This window comes from Scyliorhinus torazame, chromosome 15, assembly GCF_047496885.1.
Source record: "Scyliorhinus torazame isolate Kashiwa2021f chromosome 15, sScyTor2.1, whole genome shotgun sequence".
In the NCBI taxonomy this organism is placed as follows: domain Eukaryota; kingdom Metazoa; phylum Chordata; class Chondrichthyes; order Carcharhiniformes; family Scyliorhinidae; genus Scyliorhinus; species Scyliorhinus torazame.
The window spans coordinates 56,433,661-56,453,193 of NC_092721.1; the positions used below are offsets into that span (position 1 = coordinate 56,433,661).

The 19,533-nt window shown below is 45.2% G+C and overlaps 1 protein-coding gene across 1 annotated transcript in view; it reads right to left on the minus strand.

Annotated features, from left to right (window-relative positions):
- Positions 1-334: 334 nt before the first annotated feature.
- Positions 335-19,533, minus strand: part of LOC140391389 (T-cell surface protein tactile-like) — a 187,607-nt gene continuing 168,408 nt past the window's right edge. Inside the window, exons 10-13 of the mRNA XM_072475937.1 lie at positions 19,182-19,238; positions 12,402-12,782; positions 4,745-4,856; positions 335-751 (exon numbers count right to left, since the gene is read on the minus strand). Coding sequence (XP_072332038.1) covers positions 667-751; positions 4,745-4,856; positions 12,402-12,782; positions 19,182-19,238 — 635 coding nt within the window. The 3' untranslated portion in view covers positions 335-666. The remainder of the gene's footprint in view (positions 752-4,744; positions 4,857-12,401; positions 12,783-19,181; positions 19,239-19,533) is intronic.

Here is a 19,533-nt window from a genome sequence, read left to right on the forward strand (position 1 = left end):
ACTCGATGGGCCGAATGGCCTTACTTCCGCTCCTATGGTCTTATGGTTCCTCTGACTGAGTGGGCACCCGAAACTAAGTATAGGCTTTTAGTAATAGTGATAGTTTAGGTTGTAGAGTTTTATGCATGAGTAGATTTGACTGTGTGTAAATAAATGAGCATTGCTTTTGAACTTACTAACTGGTGTATCAAGTCTTTGATCAGTATTTGGTTTTGAACCTTGTGGCGGTGTCAAAAGATACCTGGCGACTCTTGAGCAAACGTAATTAAACAGAGCCAAATTAAGAGACAGAAACACAATTAGCAACAATATGTAATACTGTGACTCATAAACATTGATATCAGGAATATTTCTGGTATGTTTGAAGAAACAAACACACAATATCAGTTCATTTATCTTTTAATACTTTCCTCGTACACGACCTAAATGCTTATTATGACTAATATTCTTCATTGAATTTAGAAAAAATTACACAAAATGTTAACATGTACAAATATTTTGTGAAAAAATGTACAGATGTTTTAGAATACATATACCTACACTGAATGACATATGCTTGCTGTTTGAAAAGCATTAAGAAAGATTTGGAAATTGCACAAAAATGACAGCATGAAATTGCACAATGCTGTGAATATATTCATACTGAATGCACCAATACCATCTTTGTTAGTTGACTTCAGCCTGCGGCGATAACTGAATAGCTGTATACTGTATTGGTGGAGGAGGGGGTTTGAATGATGGTGGTCCATACCTGTTGGGAAAAAGAATCATAAACCCAATTATTCATGAACTAATTTATTTTTGCTGCAAATACCTTTAATCTGATTTTCGGATTTTCTCCTGATCCTCATAGGGGGTTTTTTCTTCTTCTGTTCCGAGGCATATTGGAATGCCAAGACACGGCAAGTACAAGGTTGTCAGTTTTACTGTGTTATACACTATTTTATGCAATAGTGTTCTCCCTTTTCAGTCAGATGGTCATGAATTCAACTCTGTCATTTTGGAGAATTGAGCACATTATCTAGACTAACATTTCAGTAAAGGTAGTCAAAAAACTGCAGGAACATGCCCATGTTGACAGTTATCTCTAAAGCAACATCACCAGAAACATGCTGATCCTGATTTTACACTCTGCGGTGAAGAAACAGAGTTTGCCATTCACGTTGCTGTCAACAGCTGATCAATTTTTCTGTCAGTCGAGATTTCCACTAATTTAGTGTCTCTTCCATTGTAATGCCCTCTGCATGGGAATCTGTGGTGTGTTGGAGTAGGGCAAGTAACAGTGAGACTCTTATCCTCACTGCAACACACAGGATTAAATCTGAATGATGCTGAACTGTAAGAGCGTCATGGAATCCTTTATGTCCATCTATACTTACAGGGATGCAGATTATCATATCACCTGAACTAAACTGCCGTTCTCGCTCAGCACTCCACTGGAGTGTGAACCGAGACCATGAATTTAAGTCCTAGAGTGGGGTTTGAACTCACAGCTCTGACTGACAGTGCTATCAACTGAGCCATGTTGGATTAGTGCAACTCTTTAAAATGTTTGACTGGATTTATATTTTTATTGTGTTTGTCAGAGAATTTCCCAATAACGTTTTGAATAACTAGGACTAAGCTTCTAAAAATCTATGCTTTTAGGAACTATCACTGTTTTATATTTTAAGTTAGAGTTACCCACATGGTTCAACAAGCACTCTGGCCTACATTAGTCCCTCAGGATTGAAACAGACTATCTGGCCATTTAACTTTGTGCAGATTGGTTGCCACATTTCCCTACTGTATAGCAGTGACAATATTTCACAAGTAATGCCAGGATGGTGCCAGGACAGTGCCAGCTTGATGCCAGGAGGTGCACTTGGGTGAAGATCATTTCCTGGTATGCTGGCCAGCGCCAGTGCATTATGGTGGTCTTTAAAAATGGTGCCAGGATCAACAAGTCGCTGATTTAACAGCGGCATGAGCCAATCAGAGGCCACCTAACAGTGATACTTCACGGGAAAATCCACCTTTGCCATCAGCAGCCTCAACACCACTTTTCTGCACACTTGTCTTCGATCCACTCCTCTTTCTGTCAAACTAAACTAAATCATATTATATTCAGTGCCACCAAGAGGTGCTTTCACTGTGATGTAATTAATTAATCCTGTCTTATTACACATTACCAAATCTAGTCTATCCTGCTCTGTGGTTGGTGCTGAAATGTGCTGCCACAAGTGATTTCTTACCTTTACTATTTCTCAACTCGACCCAAACTGATCCCCATCTTGATTTCTGGAACTAAGGTCATCTCTCTCTATTGTACCAATGTCATCCCTAATTAACAGTGCAACCCCTCCACCTTTTCCGAGCTTCCAAAATGTCATGCAAACTTGAATATTCGGCTCCCGGTCTTTTTCACCCTGCAGCCATGTCTCTGTAATGGCTATTCGATCATCGAACCACAGAATCACAAAACATACAGTACAGAAGAGGCTGCACAAACACATGAAAAACACCTGATTAGCTAATCCCATTTCCCAGCACTTGGTCCATAGACTTGAATGCTATGATGTGCCAAATGCTCATCTAGGTACTTTTTAAAGGATGTGATGCAACCCGCCTTTACCACCCTCCGGGGCAGTGTCCTATGCTTTTAGGAACTATCAAGTTTACCTCTTGGTAAAAAAGATTTTCCTCAATTCCCTCCCTAAATCTCCTGCCCCTCACTTTGAATTTATGTCCCCTCGAGACAGACCCTTCAACTGAGGGGGACAGCTGCTCCCTATCCACACTGTCTATGCCTCTCATAATCTTGTGCACCTTAATCAGGTCACCTCTCAGTCTTCTCTGCTCCAACAAAAACAAACCAATCCAATCTCTATTCATAACTCAAATCCCAGGCAACATCCTAGTGAATTTCCTCTGCACCCCATCCAGTGCAATCACATCTCACACCGCGGGGCTGGTTTAGCACATGGCTAAAGAGCTGGCTTTTAAAGCAGACCAAGGCAGGCCAGCAGCGCGGTTCAATTCCCGTACCAGCCTCCCTGAACAGGCGTCGGAATGTGGGAACGAGGGGCTTTCATAGTAACTTCATTTGAAGCCTACTTGTGACAATAATCGATTTTCATTTTCATCTTTCCTATATTATGGCAACCAGAACTGCACACAGTACTCCAGCTGTGGCTTCACCAAAGTTTTATACAACTCCAACATGACCTCCTTAGTTTAGTAATCAATGCCTCGATTGATAAAGGCAAGTGTCTCATATGCCTTCAGAGATCTTTGAACAAACATGCCATGACACCTTTGTTCCTCGGAACCTCCCAGTGTCATGCCATTCATTGAATACTTCCTTGTCAAATTACTCCTTCCAAAATGTATCACCTCACGTTTTTCAGGGTTAAATTTCATCTGCCATTTGTCTGCCCATTTGACCATCCAGTCTATATCTTCCTGTAACTCAGATACTCAACCTCACTGTTAACCATCCGGCCAATAGTTGTGCCATCTGAAAACTTACTGATCCTACCCCCCACGTAGTCATTTATGTTGTTTATATAAATGATGAATAATAGGGGACCCAGCATAATTCCTGTGGTATGCTTTCTAGACATTTATTTCCAATCATTTTGGCAGCCATCTGTCTTACAGTTTTTCAGACATTACAGTGCAAAAGGAGGCCATTCAGCCCATCGAGTCTGCACCGACCCTTGGAAAGAGCACCCACACCTCTGCCATTATCCTCTGTCTCCTACAACTAAGCCAATTTTGAAGCCACCTGAATCCCATGTGTGGTGCCCTTTTTTTGTAAGTCTCCCATGTGGGACCTTGTCAAAGGCTTTGCTGAAATCCATATAAACTTTGCACTACCCTCATCTACACACCTGGTGACATGCTCAAAATATTGAATCAAATTTGTTGGGCATGACCTTTCTCTGACAAAGCCATGCTGAATATCTCTGATCAAACCTAGTCTCTCCAAGTGGAGATAGATTCTCCTTCAGACTTTTCTCCAATAGCTTCCCTACCACTGACGTGAGACTCACTGGTCTGGTAGTTCCTTGCTTTACCTCTATCTTTCGTAGATAGTGGGACCACATTCGCCATACATATTTATTTCTCTTCATATTGTTAATGAATCTGTTTTGTTATGAATGCTACATGCATTCAGATACAGAGCCTTTCGTTCAGTCTTCTTACTTCTTTTGTAACCTCTAGCCTTATCTGCTGATGCACTCTTGGTGCACACTCTACATTTCTGCCACGTTCTGATTATCACATCCCTTGTTTGCATCTTGCTCTCCTGCTTTGTCTTCTCTGTTTGATTTATCACATCTTCACAAACTTGATTCCTCACACCTACAATTTAGAATTAAAGCCCTTTCCACCACCCGAGTTGTATGACTTGCTAGGACACTCTTCCTGACACAGCTCAGGTGCAGACCATTCCCAACTTTACATCTCCCCTTTTTTCCCACGCGGTTTGTCCAATCCTGACGCTTGTCTTCCTCAACCTCTCTACCTCTGGGGATTGAATATACACTGATTACCTATTAAAAGTCTTACACAGCTAAAGGTTTTTTAAAAAAGGATATCAACCTGAAAAGTTAACTATTTCTCACTCCACCTGCTAATTCTTCCCAACTATTTCTGCTTTTATTTTAGATCTACAGCACCTGCAATATATTTCTGTAAATAAAAATGGTCAAAATTTAAAAAGCATTGATATGAAGATTAATAAAACAATACATACTGTTTTTTCCTAACTTGCCAGTATCTGATGAAATAAGATAGTATAGCAGTACAGATCACCAAGATCAGAATTATAGTTACCACCACTGCCACTGACACAGTGTCTTCAGAACCTGCAAACACAATGGCATCTTGATCATTACGATTCCAAACATGGGGATTCATTTTAAATTTGCAATACTGAATAAAGTTCCATGTAGTGTCAGAATAAATTGGAAATTCAAGTGTAATGGACTAATTTAAAACATTCCCATTCCATCCTATATCTAACAGTGGTGAATTTCAATATCCCAAAGAAGTTAAAGCAGGAGATCAAAATCTTGTGGAAGTTCGGGCCAATGCGAAAAGAAAAATAAATGAAGAGTTTGGGGAAAATATGTCATTTGGTGCTCAGGCATGCATTACTTAGAGAGACTCATTTCCACTATCCATATACCCATGGTATGGATTTTATAACTGTGTGCTCCCAGAACACAGCTTCACAAGACAGGAGTGCATTTCAGACATCCAGACCCGAGGATTTCTGCATTTCTAGGAAGAGGCCCACCACAACCTTGTCAGTGTCAATACAGATGAACCGGCAACTGCTCGGTCCAAGATCGCAAGAAACTGCAGTGTGGTGAACTCAGCCCAACACATCACACCTCCTCATTGATTCTGTATGCATCTCCCGCTGCCTCAGGAAGGCAGGATGCATTATCAGAGACCCCTCCCATCCAGGCATTGCCTTCCTCCAGACCCTTCGATCAGACAGAAGGTACAGAAGTCTGAAGACTCGCACATCCAGACATAGGAATAGCTTCTTTCGCACAGCTACAAGACTCCTCAACGACTCCCCCTCAGACTGATCTGTTCCCTGTAAGAACACGATTCACAATGCCCTATGCTGCTCTTGCTCATGTTTGCTTTGTTTGGCCACTTGTTCTGCACTGTAACCAATCATTGTTTGTCGATGTACCATTTGTCAATGTTCTCTGTTGATTATTCTTTTGTCTACTATGTACGTACTGTGCGAGTTCCCTCGGCCGCAGAAAAATACTTTTCACTGTACTTCAGTACGTGTGACAATAAATCAAATCAAATCAAATCAAGGTAACGTTGCCAGAATTATCCATATTATCAAAGCAAAATTTTTTAAAGGTTCATATGATTTCCATCCATCACTGTGTGTATGCTAACCTCAGTGCTCAAATTTCTGACATGCTTCCAATTGCATTTATGGTTATAGCTCAGTGGTGAAGCATTTGGCTGGGGATTGAATCTCTGGTTCAAATGTGGCTGTTTGATTTCTGTGTTTCCTGCACAATGCTCATAACTAATTTCAAAAAAGGTATTCATTGGCTCGAAAGCACTTTGTGTCATGTTCGAGAAAAGTGCTTCCAATCGCAAGGAGCAATACTGCAGCAGAACCAACCCGGAAAAGAATATCATGAGTAAACTTTCAATCAGGTTGAGCTTGTTTGCAATTACCTGCAGGTTAAACCAGGAGGAAAAATCCGATGGGATTGAAAATCTCTATACCTTTGGGATTTAACAAGGAAATTGGATAGTAGGAACACTGGTTTTAATTATTCGGGATTGATGGTAGGGTTAGTTGATTTAATTTCCAATAAATGTTCCTGGGCGGTTATATAAATTAAATAACAGCACATACTCAGTTGTTTAATGATTTAGCTTTGCGTTCTGAGGGGTTCTTCAATCAATCAGACTGAAGAATTCCAAATGCAAAGTCCAAACCAGGAAGTATGAAACAGAAAATACAAATCAGAGTTAGATCGTGTACAGAAAACAAAATCAAGATTAGGGAAGGTTGTTAGGATTAAAGGTGATGTGCTGTCTCCTCTGTGCAGATTAGGTTGATTGGTCATGTTGAATTGCCCCTTAGTGTCCAAAGGTTAGGTGGGTCTACAGGTTTACAGGGATAGATCAAGGGCATTGGGCCCAGGTAGGGTGCTCTTTCGAAGTGTTAGTGAAGATTTGATGGATATAGTTTAAGAATAAGAAGTCGACCTTTTGTGGCAATACCAGGTATTGCGGTACCTGAGAGGTGGATGACCATTGGTTAGACCCAGGAGTCTACCATTGGCTGATGTACGTAGCATCGCCCTGAGAGGCGGAGTATAAGAACCGGTGCTGTCCCAGCAGCCTTCACTTTCTGTATCGAAGCTGCTGGGGAAGAGTTCTAGCAGATTAAAGCCTTCAGTTATGAATCACTTCGTCTTGAGAGTAATTGATTGTGCATCAATTTAATCTGCTACAACTTCAGTTGGAAGGATGGATCTCCGTTTTAGGGGCAGCACGGTAGCATGGTGATTAGCACAATTGCTTCACAGCTCCAGGGTCTCAGGTTCGATTCCCGGCTTGGGTCACTGTCTGTGTGGAGTCTGCACGTTCTTCCCGTGTGTGCGTGGGTTTCCTCCGGGTGCTCCGGTTTCCTCCCACAGTCAAAAGATGTGCAGGTTAGGTGGATTGGCCCTGATAAATTGTCCTTAGTGTTGGGTAGGGTTACTGGGTTATGGGGATAGGGTGGAGGTGTTGACCTTGGGTAGGGTGCTCTTTCCAAGAGCTGGTGCAGACTCGATGGGCTGAATGGCCTCCTTCTGCACTGTAAATTCTATGATCAAACCGGAGTGCTTTCAGCTCAGCCCCCATGCGGACAACTCTGCTGCTATTTTCAAACATTGGCTGGCGTGCTTTAAGGGCTACCTCGACACGGCCACCGACACCCCCATGAAAGGGCAAAAGATGCATCTCCTACGCTCACGGGTCAGCCCTGGGATCTACCCTCTTATCGAGGAGGCGGAGAATTATGCTGCCACGACCGAGCTGCTAGAAGGACATTATATCCACCCTGTGAACCAGGTCTATGCTCGTCGACTAGGAGGCAAGGCCCCGAGGAAACGTTGGAAGACTTCTACCGGGCACTGCTGGTGCTGGGCCGAAACTGTGGCTGCCCGCCAGTTTCGGGGAGCAAGCACACGGAACTTTTCATCAGGGTTGCTTTCGTGGCAGGTATGACATCCCCCGATATCCGCAGAAGGCTCCTAGAAATGGACACTCTGGGACTTACAGAGGCACGGGCCCTGGCAGGGTCCATGGACGTTGCCTATAAAAACGCGCTGTCCTTTGCACCCGATCGCACGGCGGCCCCCTGGGCTGCGTGGCACCCCGTAGCGACAGTCCCTCAGACCTTTCCCCTGACCCACAAGCCTGCGTGGCGAGACTGCCCGCTAACGCCGCCGGACACCGCTGTTTCTTCTGCGGGCAGGCGAATCATCCCCGCCCGCGCTGCCCGGCCCGCACCACCACCTGCAAAGGGTGCGGCAAGAAGGGTGTGGGGGTCTGCCAGGCCCGCGCCGTGGCCGCGGTCTCCAGCGACTATCGGCAACCCCCCTTTCAGGCCCCGACCGCCCAGCGCTCACCGCCACCCCCTTATCCTAAGGGAACGTGCGACCCCCGGGCACGGCCATTTTGCCCCCCAGACACCACGCTGGACGGGTGGGCGCCGCCATTTTGTCCCTCGCTGCCGCCATCTTCTTCATCCACGGACACCATGTGCGACCCATGGGTGACGCCATCTTGGATGGGGCCCCAGGCCCCCAGCACAGTCGACTACATGCTGCCCGACCAGAACTCTCAATTACTTTAGCTGGCCTCGGTGATTCTGGACCAGAGTTGGCCCCGGACGCTTGCAACAGCGATAACGACGATCTCCATCAACGGCCACGAGACGTTGTGCTTGATTGGCTCTGGGAGCACGGAAATCTTTGTTCACCCCAACACGGTAAGGTGCTGTTCTCTTGTCACCCATCCCGTAAATCAAAAGATCTCCCTGACCTCCAGGTCACACTTGGTGGAGATAAAGGGGTTCTGCCTAGCGAACCTCACTGTCCAAGGCAGGGAATTCAACAATTTCCGCCTGTACGTCCTGCCGCACCTCTGCACAGCCACCCTCCTTGGGCTGGATTTCCAGTGCCATTTGCAAAGCCTGACTTTTAAATTCGGCAGCCCTATAACCCCCCTTACTGTCTGCGGCCTCGCGACCCTTAAGGTCGACCCGCCTTCCCTGTTTGCGAACCTCACCCCGGATTGCGAACCCGTCGCCACCAGGAGCAGACGGTACAGTGCCCAGGACCGGACCTTTATCAGGTCGGAGGTCCAAAGGCTGCTGAGGGAAGGGGTCATCGAAGCGAGTAACAGTCCCTGGAGAGCTCAGGTAGTGGTGGTAAAGACCGGGGAGAAACATAGGATGGTCATTGACTACAGTCAGACCATCAACAGGTTTACGCAGCTGGATGCGTACCCTCTCCCCCCTATAGCTGACCTGGTGAACAGGATCGCGCAATACAAGGTTTTCTCCACGGTGGACCTCAAGTCTGCCTACCACCAGCTACCCATCCGTAATGGTGACCACCAGTACACTGCCTTCGAAGCAGATGGGCGGCTCTATCACTTTTTAAGGGTTCCCTTCGGTGTCACGAACGGGGTCTCGGTCTTCCAGCGAGAGATGGACCGAATGGTTGACCGGTACGGCTTACGCGCAACGTTCCCGTATCTGGATAACGTCACCATCTGCGGCCATGACCAGCTGGACCACGACACCAACCTCCGCAAATTTCTCCAGACCGCGGAAATCCTTAACCTGACATACAATAAGGATAAACGCGTGTTTAGCACCAACCGTCTAGCCATTCTAGGCTACGTAGTGCGAAGTGGAGTCTTAGGCCTCGACCCTGAGCGCATGCGCCCCCTCATGGATCTCCCCCTCCCTCACTGCCCCAAGCCCTAAAGCGCTGCCTCGGGTTCTTCAGCTATTACGCACAGTGGGTCCCCAACTACGCAGACAAAGCCCGACCCCTGATCCAGTCCATAACCTTCCCCCTGTTGACGGAGGCCCACCAGACCTTCAGCCGCATCAAAGCAGACATTGCAAAAGCCACGATGCGCGCCATCGACGAGCCCCTCCCCTTCCAGGTCGACGCGCCACGGCCGCCGACACCCCCACGGAAGGGCAAAAGATGCATCTCCTATGCTCACGGGTCAACCCTGGGATCTACCCTCTTATCAAGGAGGCGGAGAATTATGCTGCCGCGATCGAGCTGCTAGAAGGACATTATATCCGCCCTGTGAACTAGGTCTACGCTCGTCACCTGCTGGTGACTCGGAGGAATTACCTGGCCGGCAGGAGATTCACTCTCCTCACGGACCAACGGTCGGTTGCCTTCATGTTCGATAATGCGCAGCGGGGCAAGATTAAGAACGACAAGATCTTGCGGTGGAGGATAGACCTCTCCACCTACAATTACGAGATCTGATCCCTCCACAAGGACCTCTGCCACCCGGGGGTCACTCGTTTTTTTCATTTTATCAAGCCCTACTCCATCGAGGAGGTCAGGACCGTCACCAGGGACTGCCAAATCTGCGCGGAGTGCAAACCGCACTTCTACCGGCCAGAGAGGGCACACCTGATAAAGGCTTCCCGTCCCTTTGAACACCTCAGCATGGATTTCAAAGGCCCCCTCCCCTCCACCGACCGCAACACGTACTTCCTTAATGTGATTGACGAGTACTCCCGGTTCCCATTCGCCATCCCCTGCCCAGACATGGCCACAACCACCGTCATCAAGGCCCTCCAGGGTATCTGTACACTGTTCGGTTTCCATGCATACATTCACAGTGATAGGGGATCCTCCTTTATGAGCGACGAACTGCGTAAATTCCTGCTCAGCAAGGGCATCGCCTCGAGCAGGACGACAAGTTACAACCCCCGGGGAAACGGGCAGGTAGAGAGGGAGAACGGAACGGTCTGGAAGACTGTCCTGCTGGCCCTACGGTCCAGGAATCTCCCAGTCTCCCGCTGGCAGGAAGTCCTCCCGGTGGCCCTCCACTCCATCCGGTCACTGCTCTGTACAACCACAAATCAGACACCTCATGAACGTCTCCTTGTTTTCCCCAGGAAGTCCTCCTCCGGGACCTCGCTCCCGACCTGGCTAGTGACACCCGGACCCATCCTGCTTCGGAAACATTTGAGGGTGCACAAGTCGGACCCATTGGTCGAGATGGTCCACCTGCTGCACGCCAACCCCCAGTACGCCTACGTAGCGTTCCCTGACGGCCGCCAAGACACGGTCTCCCTTCGGGACCTGGCGCCCGCCGGAACCTCATGTGCACCCGAACCAATGCCCCCACCCCCACCCTTCCCACAGCACCTAACTGGAGGGTCAGTACTCCCTCCACTCCTGCCTAGGCCCAAACACACACCGACACCTCCTACAGGCGCTTTCCCCCGCTGTCCACCTTTTGCCCCAACAGCGCCGCCAAGGGGTGACGAAGCTGCCTGGGAGGACGACATCACGTTCCCGGAGTTGCAACCGCCGGGACCCCATCAGAATCACCGCTGAAGCCCAGATGCTCCAGAAGGACGACCAGGCCACCCGATTGACTGATTGCTGCACTATGAACACTTTGTTAATACCGTCGACATCACGGTACCTCCATACCTGGTCATACCATGCGAAAGGCGACTATTAACGTGGCCATCACCCCGCCGGACTCTTTTTAAAAAGGGGGTGAATGTGGTAATACCAGGTATTGCGGTACCTGAGAAGTGGATGACCATTGGTTAGACCCAGGAGTCTACCATTGGCTGATGTATGTAGCTCCGCCCTGAGAGGCGGAGTATAAGAACCGGTGTCGTCCCAGCAGCCTTCACTTTCTGTATCGAAGCTGCTGGGGAAGAGTTCTAGCAAATTAAAGCCTTCAGTTATGAATCACTTCGTCTTGAGAGTAATTGATTGCGCATCACCTTTTAGGATAGAAATGAGGATATTTTTTTTTCTCTAGGATCAATTAACTGTGGAATTCTCTTGCTGCAAAAATAGTGGAGACTGGGCCTTTAAATTTAATCATGGTTGAGTTAGGTAGGTTTTCAATGGACAAGGGATGGAATTTTGCCAGTTTATTGGAAACTGTCATCTCCGGCAGCAAAAGTGGAGAGTAGTTCGCTGGCTCTGCCACTGGGTTTTCCAGCAGGATTTTTAAACACTTTTGTGGGAACGTCTTGACAAATACATGAATAGGATGGGAATAGAGGAACATTGTCCCCGGAAGGGTAGGGGATTTTAGTTCAGTATGATCGGTGCAGGCTTGGAGGGCCGAAGGGCCTGTTCCTGTGCTGTAATTTTCTTTGATGTGGAGCCGTTGGACTGGGGTGAGCACAGTAAGAACTCTTACAACACCAGGTTAAAGTCCAACAGGTTTGTTTTGAATCACTAGCTTTCGGAGCTCTGCTCATTCCTCAGGTATTTTCACACGGCAGGGGGTGGTTGCCATCTTTTTCGTTCATCATAATGGCTGTCTGTGGGAGAGTCTTTAACTGCTCTGCATCTTTATAACACAGCCTAATTCACCTGCTTGACACCTTTCACTCAATTTAAAGTACTGGTAAGTAAAACATCCGTGTGTTGGGTGAAAAATTGCGAGCGAGTACAGCATGTCACATTGAAAACAGAGATGGACTTACAGGATGAGTATATGCAATAACATGATTTGGGGGTCAGAAAAAATGGGCCCCCTTTGTACATCTTACATGGTAAGCAATGTTAAAGTCACACAACGCCAAATGATATCTTCATCTCAACCCATGAGGTAATATTTACCTTTGTCAGTAAAATCATTGTCAATGGCACTTGTCTGGTCGAAATAATTCATTTTTGTATTGTTGATTGGATTTTTGCTATTTTCTATGGAATATTCAGTGCTATTGTTTAATCCCAAGCTAATTGATGAGTGAATAGTGGGATATTGTCTCTCACTGGTGGATAATTCAATGGTGACTGATGATGCAGGACTGCTAGATGATGCAATGCTGATAGATGGTCCAAAGGCAGTGGATATTTCAGATGGTTGAATGGTGGTGGACAATTCAGCTTCAGTGAATAGTTCAGTGCTGGTAGAGTCTCCTGAGATAGTGGGTAAACCAGTGGCAATTGATAGCTGAATGCTCGTCTTTAAATCAGTGTTGGTATAGAATTCAGTGCCTAAAGGAGATTAATTCAGCATTAATTATTGATCTTTATGGTAATAGATATACATAATGAGAAGCGCACTACAAAATAAATATGGAATTATACAACATATTTGAATAATAAAAGAAATTAGGGCAGCACGGTGTGGTAACACCATTGGAACTTTTGGCAAGGAGGACCTTTGGCCACTGCAATAGTGCATCGATTCAAACACTGGTAAATTGCGAACATTGAAAATTGAAATCAGTTTAAAGAACAAGAAAGAAATTTGAGTAACATTAAAGGAAAGAATAAATAAAGTTTGAGATCACGTAAAAAACGCAAATGGCATCATTCCAAGTTCTCCACCCACTCTCCGCCCCCTTAGGTTCTGTACAAAATTTTACCATTTCAGTAAGCAGGTTATCTGTAAAAAAAAGTATATATACGTCTCTAGGAATAGCTAATGCCTTTAAAATCAATCAGTGGAAATTGAATTAAATGGAATAAAACAGATAAAGTTTTATGATGAAGTGGAATGGAGGATCTTGTTCAGTATTTTAATTAAGCGATTGTGAAACTGCTGTCTCTTTGATAATCTGTAGCCATGAGAGAGGGCTAACAGTTGACTCTGATATTTGTGAGCTGTGAGACTGTGTTGGTCTGTGAATGTTCATATATCTGAAATGAAATGAAATGAAAATGAAATGAAAATCGCTTATTGTCTCTGCTAAGATTTATCTTCTGAGAAGGAACCTTGAGTTTATAATTTGGAACTTTAGAATAGAAACCATAAGGATTTTTACCGAACTAATTTTGGTAAAAGGCTTCCTTTGTGAGTGTGGTGATATTTGTTTGTCGTCTGATATTGTGATTTGAAAATCATAGTTTGAGTGTAATTGACAAATGTTTCTTTTCAAAGGTTATCATTGACATTTCCAGGGTACTTTTGATACACAAGGAATTTTAATCAGGGTACAAAATCACGTATGTAAGAATAAGAAAATATTAGTTTTATGGTGTTCATTGGAAGTTGGGATAGTTGAAATACATATGACAGTTGAAATACATATGACCAATCCGGTGTTGGATTCGTCCCGGGTTACAACTTCCCTGACATAACGCAGATGTATTAATTCTGAGATTGCAGAATTAAGTGTAAAGGACAGATGGGTAAATAAAATATGTCCATGATCATGTTTCTTGTTTAAACAAAAGAAGGGTGATGACAAAATGACATCTGGTAAATAACTCTTACTCCACCCCTTTTCAAACCAGCAGAGAATTGACCCATGCTTGTTCATGCCTGGATTTGGTATGTCTCTCTTGTGGGGACCATGAATTGGATTCAATTTGAATTGGTTTTTGGAGCAGGCGAGGAGCTGGATTAGGGGGTTGCCCCTGTCCACACTCTGCGCTCTGGCTTTGTAACTCTGATGAAGTAATTTTTAAAAAAAGCTGACGATGTATTTTTAATTGGAACTCACAAATCTTAAATTTTGAATTGTCAGATATATTCAGATTAATTAATCCACTTTCCCCAAGCAGAATGGATCTTTTGTGTTTTACTTTACAAGTAACTCAAGTGGAACACAATTTGCAGTAGCTTCGAGAATTTGAGATGATAATAGATATGAAAAGGTTGTAAAATATGAGAACTACTAACCCCTGAATAACAGACATGTTCGGCCCACACAGGAAAAGCTTTATACGAACAACACTGAACACCTGGTGATGACCAGGACACTTTTCCACTTTTCCTTTAAATTTTTAGATTAAACACTCAAAAAGGCTTGACCGCCAGCAGCAGCTGTGGGGACTCGTGGTGGCCCTTGAGATCTCAGAACAACTACAAGCACTTCAAAGCTCAAGAACATCATTGATTTCACAACGTACACAGGATGAATGTTGATATATGAACTATGTGCTTTATATAATTTTACTGGCGGGATATGCATCCCAGCAGCCAGTGACTGGAACAATGATCGAACTTATTTTAAACCGTGGCTGCAGGTACATTCAGGGAAAGACAGCAGATGTGTATACAAATTGTGTCTGTACTTCTCGTGGGTTCAGGTATTGTATATAATATGAAATAAATATGTATAGTGTTTTAAGTAAGGTTGTTATGAAGCAGGCTGCCAATGACATGGGTGCCACTAGACTTTGAGGGCATGACAACCTACACAGGGTTAGAAGAGGCATAATCAATGATGCAGTGACATGACTTAACGCATAAACTTCTATGGTAAAGTCACTAGACATACAAAGGTTAAATGCAAAGGTGGAACAACTTACAGGAATAAGGAAGAGAATATTAGAGAAAGCAGAGAAAGGTCAAGCCAGCTTGGGAGAAGAGGGCCTGGATATACAATTGAATAGGACAACAGTGTTAGGTACACACACTAACACATTCAACAATAATTAATAAACTCATTGACCAAGAAACGGAGAAAGCCGGAAGGCTCTGACAGGGGCAGCTAAGCCACAACCTTGATCTGATCTAAAGGGGGGAGGTACCTGATTGAATAGACAGCCCGCAACTGGCTCAGCTAGCCAAATGACAAGGGACGCTGGACAACCATAATCTGAAGGGACTAACCAGAGTATACTCAGCGATCCTCAACTGCAAAATGGACGCGATAACGGGAGTAGAGATGGTCCTGATGATCTCTTTCACCACACCGGGCACAGGGCCATACCCTCACAACAGTGTAGGGGCAGCACGGTAGCCTTGTGGATAGCACAATTGCTTCACAGCTCCAGGGTCCCAGGTTCGATTCCGGCTTGGGTCACTGTCTGTGCGGAGTCTGCACATCCTCCCCGTGTGTGCGTGGGTTTCCTCCGGGTGCTCCGGTTTCCTCCCACAGTCCAAAGATGTGCAGGTTAGGTGGATTGGCCATGATAAATTGCCCTTAGTGTCCAAAATTGCCCTTAGTGTTGGGTGGGGTTACTGGGTTATGGGGATAGGGTGGCGGTGTTGACCTTGGGTAGGGTGCTCTTTCCAAGAGCCGGTGCAGACTCGATGGGCCGAATGGCCTCCTTCTGCACTGTAAAAAAATTCTATGATAACCAACTGGAGGACATTGGAATCGTATGGGCTAACACCTCCCTCTGGTACTATCTCACTAAGACCTCTGCTATACGCAGGAATAATATATGGGATCTCCCTCACGGGGTGTAAAGAGAAAGGGGACATTACTGTGTGCCCCCACCTAGTGGGACAGGGAGAGTTGGACGAATGTGGGTTAATCAGAACTCATGGTTGTGTCTTAGAGATTACACCTGCCCTCATGCATTTTAAGTTTACGGGGAAAAGGAAATACTGCGTTTCCGCCACCGTAACCTCCTATCGCTATAACCTTTGTCCCCCTTAGGCCCACCACTATAGGCCTAGCAAGGATCATTTCAGATAGGATTTTAAAGAGCCAGAGATGGTCCCACAACTTGCAGAAACTCTGAGGGAACGAAGACTCAAGATCGGTCAATCAGTTAAGCTTTACCACCAGATAACGAAAAATCCATGCTTTGACAAAAAAAGCACACAGAGGAACTACTTCAGAGTGAACGTTGGTGGCAGAGAGTGTGGGGCTGTTAGATGAGCTTACTTGAAAACTGCTATGAATAACATAATTTAATGACAGACAGCAGAGTTAGTCAGGGAGGCAGGAATGATTGATATCATGACATTAAATGTGACATGCATGGGTTCGTTTGAGGGGTGATCGTTGAATCACATCATGCATGGTGTACGCATGGAACATGGGAGGTTACATGCCCGAAAGGCCGTATTAAACCGCACCCTGCAGCCCTCATATTGAATCATTGTGGTCATCTGGGATTCAGTAAACTTCTTCCAGGACCAAAAGGAGGAATTGTTGGGTGACATTTTCTGATACTGGACTGTGGTATAAATTATAGGTGGCTCTGTAACTACATTTTTGCTCCTATATTACTTTTGAATAGTTCTGCTGAGACAAAAGGTACTCATTGGCTTAGATGCCTGTTTAGAAGAGGCAATTTGTAGGAATAGATAGTGTATACACAATGATTGTTAATATCAGAAAGGACACAAAATGGCTGTTAGCTATTATAGCAATACTAAAGACACAAAATGGCTGAACAAGCCACATTCCTGAACAATAAGTTACAAACTGTGTAAACTACCTCATGAGAACCAGGCGTGGGTATGTACAGGGAGTATTTTAACAGCCGCTGATAACAGCTTCACAGAACAAGGAATGCAATGTATCCTTAATAGTTCAAGGTCCCCAGCTGGATTCAGGACATATCCTTATGTTAGTCTTGAGTGACTTTTGCATGAAGTTAGGGGCGGGTAAGACAACACCCACTTTAACCATATACGTGATGACTGGGATGCAAAATAAATTGATTGACTACATGTAATGAATTGTGACACGAATATAGTTGATTGTATGTAAATGAGAATACAACTAATTCTGCCCCTATATCTTAACCCAATGCGAACGTTAGCTCAAGTGAGACGGAGTATTGCGAGACTGCGTAGTCTCCAATCTTTCTCCCAGATCTGAAATAATAAACTGCTTCTTTACTTACTCAAACAGGCCTACGTGTGAATATTTTCACCTCTAACAAATACCAACAGACTGAGCATTGTCCACTCTGAATTAAATTATTATTGAATTTGTTGCTAAGTCCATGGGACATTTCAATCTTGAAGATCCTTTGCACGACCTATAAATAATCTTTAGACGTCATGGACAAACTATAGAGCACATAACAGATGATTAAAGTGTGGCATATTTTAATTTTTTGAATTTGTAATCAGTTCTCCTTACTCAGACTGGGGAATGGAGAGGGAAGCAGCAGTCTTTAAGCATTTGTTTTTCACCCCAACTACTGAAATGTTCTGTCAAGTGTAGCCAACTGCAAAGTGCTGAAACTCTCTGGGCAGAATATTATGACCTTTTTTCTCAGGCGGGAAAAGTGGAGGCCAGCCCCCCAGCTGCCTTGTCAGCTTTCCCCACTAAACACGTTGGTAAAAACGGAAGGTGCTGGACGCACAACGTCACGCTGGCGGAGTGGGTTCTGAATGAGCCAGCCCCGCCAGCAACCTCGGCCCCTGACAAATTGGGATGCCATTTTTAAAAGGTGGCCCAATCTGGAAAACATAAAAATTTTAAAAAAGAATCCTCATAAATCAGAACACCCCCATAGGTGGGCACCTCATCCCCACCCTAGGAAACCCACCACCAAGAACGTCCCCAATAGAAGCCCTCTGGCACTGTCCTTTCATAATGGCAACCCCACTGCATCATTGGCAACAGGCAGGGACAATGACAATGGGAAATTCTGTTGCTATGAAAGCTGTTTTGGGACTCCAGTTGGGTTGTCCGCCCCCACTGGTATCCAGCCCGCCAAAAATTGTGGGGGTTGGGGTGCGATGTGGTGGAAAATCTCCCCTCCATTTCTTGAACTGCTTTGTCTGGTCCTGCCAAATACATGGATTCATACCAAGTTTTAGTTTCAGAGGACTGGAACTGAAGCATGATAGATGTGGCACGATGGCACAGTGGTTAGCATTGCTGCCTCAGCGGCAGGGACCCGGGTTCGGTTCCAAACTCTCTTGACTGTGCAGAGTTTGCACATTTTCCACGTCCGTGTGTGTTTCCTCTGGGTGCTCCGGTTTCCTCCCACAGTCCAACGATGTGCAGATTAGGTGGATTGGCCATTCTAAAGGCTGTGTGGTGCTACTAGGATAAGGCAGGGGCTTGGACCTAGAATGGGTGGTCTTTCGAAGGGTTGGTGCAGACTCGATGGGCTGAATGGCCTCCTTCGCTGTAGGGATTCTATGATATATAGAGTCATAGAGGTGCTATAGCACAGAATAGGCCCTTCACCCCATCGCATCTGGCCAGTCAAAAACAACCACCTAATTATTCTAATCCCATTTTCCAGCACTTGGCCCAGAGCCTTATATGCCTTGGCATCGCAGGTACACATCTAAATGTTATGTGGATCTCTACCTCTACCACCCTTTCAGGCAAGTTTCAGACTCCCACCAGCCTCTGGGTGAAAATGCTTTTCCTCACATCCCCTCTATATGTCCTGCCCCTTACCGTAAATCCATGCCCCCTGGTCATTGACCCCTCCACCAAGGAGAAAAGTTTGTTCCTGTCTACTCTACCTATGCCCTTCAAAATGTTATACATCTCAATCATGACCCCCCCTCAATCTTCTCTGCTCCAAGGAGAACAACTCCAGTCTATCCAATCTCTCTTCATAACTAAAACTCTCCAGCCCAGGTAATTTCCTGATAAATCTCTTCTGGACCCTTTCCAGTGCTATCACAGCCTTCCTATAATGTGGATTCCAGAACTGCATACAACATTCTATCTGTGGCCTAACCAAAATTTTAGACAGTTCCAGCATATTGCATATGGTCCTTACCTGTTGAAGTCTTCACAGAATCAGATGTGAATGTCGTCAATCCTGTAGATGCTTGATCTAAGCAAAAGAATAAATCATCAAAGTCAATTATTTAAAGCAGTTTCTATTAAAAGTGTGTGGGTGAATAGGTACCAGAATTTGTGTTCGAATTGAGTGAGGTTTGAGCTTACTTCAGGTAACCTACTTTCTTTCCTGGTGTCAGTTAAAAAATATTGCCTCCACGTGGAAGCCTCATGCTGCCTACGAAACAAAACAGGACTTCATGTTCAAACAAATCTGGGGCAAATGCCCCACGTGAACAGTAAACCATCTGATAGTGACTAGATGGTTCAGGGAATTGCAATATACCTAA